Genomic DNA, 4,012 nt, shown 5'->3' on the forward strand with positions numbered 1-4,012 from the left:
CCCCCACGTGACGGACTTCCCCCCCTTCCACCCCAACGGCACCGATAAGGGCCGGCTGGTGGAGCTGTACCGCATCATCGCCTACCTTGGCGCCTCCCTGGGCAACGTCACGCGGGACCAGAGGACCCTCAACCCCCACGCCGTCGGCCTCCACGGCAAGCTGAACGCCACGGCGGACACGCTGCGCGGCCTCCTGAGCAACGTGCACTGCCGCCTGTGCAGCAAGTACCACGTGGCCCGCGTGGAGGTGGCCTACGGCCCCGACACCTCGGACAAGGACGTCTTCCAGAAGAAGAAGATGGGCTGCCAGCTCCTGGGGAAGTACAAGCAGGTCATCGCGCTGCTGGCCCAGGCCTTCTAGGGGGCGGCCTCGGGGCGCGCGGCGGCCCACGGTCTCGGACTCAGGGGGATCTCACACCGAGGCCCCGGCCGAAGCCTCACCAAACGCAAGTGCCATCGGCCGGCGGACCCCGAGGCCCTCCCGGCCGGCCGCTCCCCTCCGGGGAGGACTGTGCAGAAACCCAGCAGAGTCAGAACTCCCGTCGGCGAGGCCTGGATCCTGCCTCTTCGGGGAGATCCAGCCGGGCCCTGGGGTGCGAGGCTGTGAGGGGCGTGTGGGCTGGACGTCTGCCCCACGTGTCCCCGCGGCCGGGGCCTCCGTGACCAAACCGAACACGTGATCTCCGGCGATTCTGGCCACAGGGCCAGGCAGCAGGGCTGGGGGGGTTGCCCGACCCCCAGCGGAATGACCAGCGTCCGTGCCTTCGCTGCCCCTGGGGTAGACTTCGGAAGGTCTGGATGGGGCCGCCACAGGGGCCGGGACCCCAGGACCCCTGGGCCTCTGTGCGAGTGGGGAGTGGAAGACGGAGAAAGGAGCTCTGGAGGGAGACGTGGCCTCCTCTTGAACACGGTGGGGGAGCTCAGGCCTCGGAGCTGCTAGGCCGAGGGTTCCGGAAGGAGGTTCCTGGGGTTCAGGCCCCTGGGGAGGCAGAGCAGCCGCCTGCAGGCCTGGGAGGGAAGACGCTGGAAGGAAGAGAGGCCCTGAGAGTCCGGACGGGCTCTCCTTCCTCTTGCTGGCATCTTCCCGCGGCCCAGGACGGCTGGACCGGAGGTGGGGTATGTGGAGGCGGGCAGGTGGCGCAGTCAGGTGAGGCGGTGGGGAGGGGACCCAGGTCTTCCTTCTGGGGGAGAATCTGTCGTGGAGGGGAGGGGCGGAGTCACTCAGAGTGGCAGCTCACATCCGAGGCCTCTGGAGGCCCCGTGGGGTCACGCAAAGGTACTTGAGGGGGACAGAGGCCGTCTCTGGTCCCCAGAGCAAGGGGACAGCAGAACTTGAGGTCAGGGTCTCAGGGAAGCGCCTGAGGCCCCAGAGTGCTGTGTGTCGGACCCGGCACAACCGTCTATTTATTATGATGCCCTATTTATATTAACTTATTGGTGCTTTCCATGGCAAAATGAATTCCCCCCTTTCCCTGTTCTCTACCCAATAGAAACAGTAGGGTGGCCCCTTCCCGGGGGGCCAGGGCCAGGGCCAGGCCTTCGCAGGGCTGCTCTGGAAACTGAAGATGTTACAAGTGGGATGAGCCTTCTGGGCGAAGCTCAGAGAAGGCTCGGAATCCGAGGGAACCGGTCAGCCATCCCTCCACCCCAGCTGTGCTTTGGGGTGTCAGGGTCCTGGCTGCAAGGCAGGCTGGGGGCACTCTGTGGAGTGGCTAGAGGGGGGCCTTTTCCCGGGGCCGCACGCTGCTTGGCTCCAGGGGGTCATTCGACGCTGTTCTCTGGGGGCCCCCGGAATTGTGCAGAGAGGGGGGCAGTGGGCCAGGCAGCCCGGGCGACCTGCCTGTTCCTGCTTCCCGGTCCCCACGCTGCCTCCTCTAGACTAGCAGTCGAGGGGGGCCCTGGAGCAGCCCCGACGACGCAGCACCCAGCACCCAGCACCCAGCAGGCTCGCACACAGCGGGAGGCGCCTTCTCTGGTGGCCCGAACACCCACAGAGGGCGGGCGAGCGCGAGGGCCGGGCTGGACCTCAGGAAGCGGGCAGGGCTGGGAGGAGGCCCCTGCTCCGGAGGCCAGGGAGGCCCTGGGATGTGGACCAGGAAGCTGTGGTCCCTCCCCCCACGCCCCCACCCATGTCTGGGCTCCCAGGCAGGGAACCCGATCTTTTCCTTTGTGCTGGGGCCAGGCTAGTGGAGAAACGCCCTCTGGGCTCGGAGCTCGGGCAGCTGCAGAGAGGAGAGCAGCATCTGGCTTCTTCTCAAAGGCTGAGCGCTGAGCGGCCCTCCGTCCGAGCAGCTCAGCCAATGCAGTTACGGTACTTTGCACTCGCTCTGCACCTCTCTGTCCTCTCTGAGTGCTCCCCTCTCCCCCACTCCACCCTCACCCCACCCCCACTGAGGGCAGGTGAGCAGGCAGCAGGCCAGCCCTGGGCCTGGGGTGGGGGTAGGGGGTGGAGTTGGAGTGGATGTAAGGAGGGTGGCAGGAACCATGGAGATCTCATGTTCTCTGATGGGTCGATTGGTCAATGGGTTCGAATCTCAGCCTGCTGCCCGCCTCATCTCTCTGGCTCAAAAGGCTTGGCTGGTGGGTCGCACATCATGTCATCACCCCATGAACACGAACAACCCCCCCCCCCCCCATTCCAGGCCAACCTGGGCCGCCTCTGAGGCTCAGGGGCCAGCACAGCCCCTGGCTCCCAGGCTCCGCCCCTGCAGGGCAGCGGCTGTCCTGTCCCCCGTTGTTTCCTGGGCAGGGGTGGACCCCTGTGTGCAGCCCTGGTCGCCCGCTGGGCCCAGGAAGGAGGGAGAGGGCCATCATGTTGTATTTTATTGAAGAGAGGAGTATTGGGGACCTTATTTATTATTTAAATTGTTAAACAACAAAGCACCGTTAGTTTATTTGTCTCTCCTCCTTGTTGTCATCCCCCCCCCTTCTTGTCCCCTCCGTGGGGACGTCCCCCCCGACAGAAGTAGCCCGGCTCTGCCCGGAGGGCTCTTCAGAATAGACAGTGTGTGGGGTTGGAGCTGGGAATCCGGCGAGAAGTTCATCTCCTTTCAGATGGTACAGATGTTTTTACCTTCGGATCAAGCCCCCCCCTGTACCCCCAAACCCCAGTACCTGGGCGTCCCTCCCACCCACCCCGCCAGCTCCGTGCTCCGTGCGTCCTCCCGGATTTCCCGCCGTCCTGTCCACTGGAGAGGACTCGGCCTTGGGGACAAATTCCTCTGTGATGAATGTACCCTGTGGGAATGTTTCATACTGACAGAATTATTTTTATTTATTCAATGTCATATTTAAAATATTTATTTTTTTATACTGAAGGAATCCTTTTTTTTTTAAAAGAAGAAGAAAAAAAAGAAATTAATAAAGAATCTGCTCTTGGCAAGCTCTCCAGAGTGTCCTGATGTGGGAGATGGGGCTGGAGGGGTCTGGGGTGGGGGTGTCTCTGTCCCGCACACGCCGTCGAGTGGGGCTCTGTTCCGCTCAGGGCGGGGGGGGGGAGCGGGGAGGGGGCGCCTCTACCACTGAAGGTGCTGGCGAGGGCATTAGTCGATGTCTTCACTCCCAGCCCTTCACTCCCCTCTTTCTGTCGTCCCATGAGCCCCCTGAGTCACCGTCCCCATTAAACAGAGGGGGAAACTGAGGCCAGAGCGACGAAGCCACTTGCCCAGGATCACGCCTAGCTGCCCTCAGGCCGTCTCCCCTCCACGGAACCTCAGGGACCTGGACGATACCAGCCGCCCAGGCCTCTGCCCTCAAGGAAGGCCTCTGCCCTCAAGGAAGGGACCATGACCATCCGCGGGGACACGAGAGCAGCAGGCGTGAATGAATGACCGACCACAGCGGGAAGTTCAAGGTTCCTGTCCGGACTCAGGCAGGATGCGGGGGCCAGAACCGGGGCCTTTGCGCCGGCTCTTCTGGGCACTGCCGTTCCTCCTCCTGCCTCGTCCCTGGGGCAGCTGCACCCTCCTCCCCAGCCTCCAGGGACCCCGTCCTTGGGGAAGGAGAGAGTCTG

At 63.7% G+C, this 4,012-nt stretch overlaps 1 protein-coding gene across 1 annotated transcript; it reads left to right on the plus strand.

The window, feature by feature from the left end:
* Nucleotides 1–4: 4 nt before the first annotated feature.
* LIF (LIF, interleukin 6 family cytokine) lies at nt 5–3,358 on the plus strand (the record flags this gene model as incomplete). Its single annotated transcript, XM_006099300.3, has 1 exon — nt 5–3,358. A coding segment is annotated over one exon (357 nt), but the record flags the coding sequence as incomplete, so codon positions are not given.
* Nucleotides 3,359–4,012: the final 654 nt, after the last annotated feature.

Source organism: Myotis lucifugus, unplaced genomic scaffold, assembly GCF_000147115.1.
Source record: "Myotis lucifugus unplaced genomic scaffold, Myoluc2.0 scaffold_269, whole genome shotgun sequence".
NCBI lineage: Eukaryota > Metazoa > Chordata > Mammalia > Chiroptera > Vespertilionidae > Myotis > Myotis lucifugus.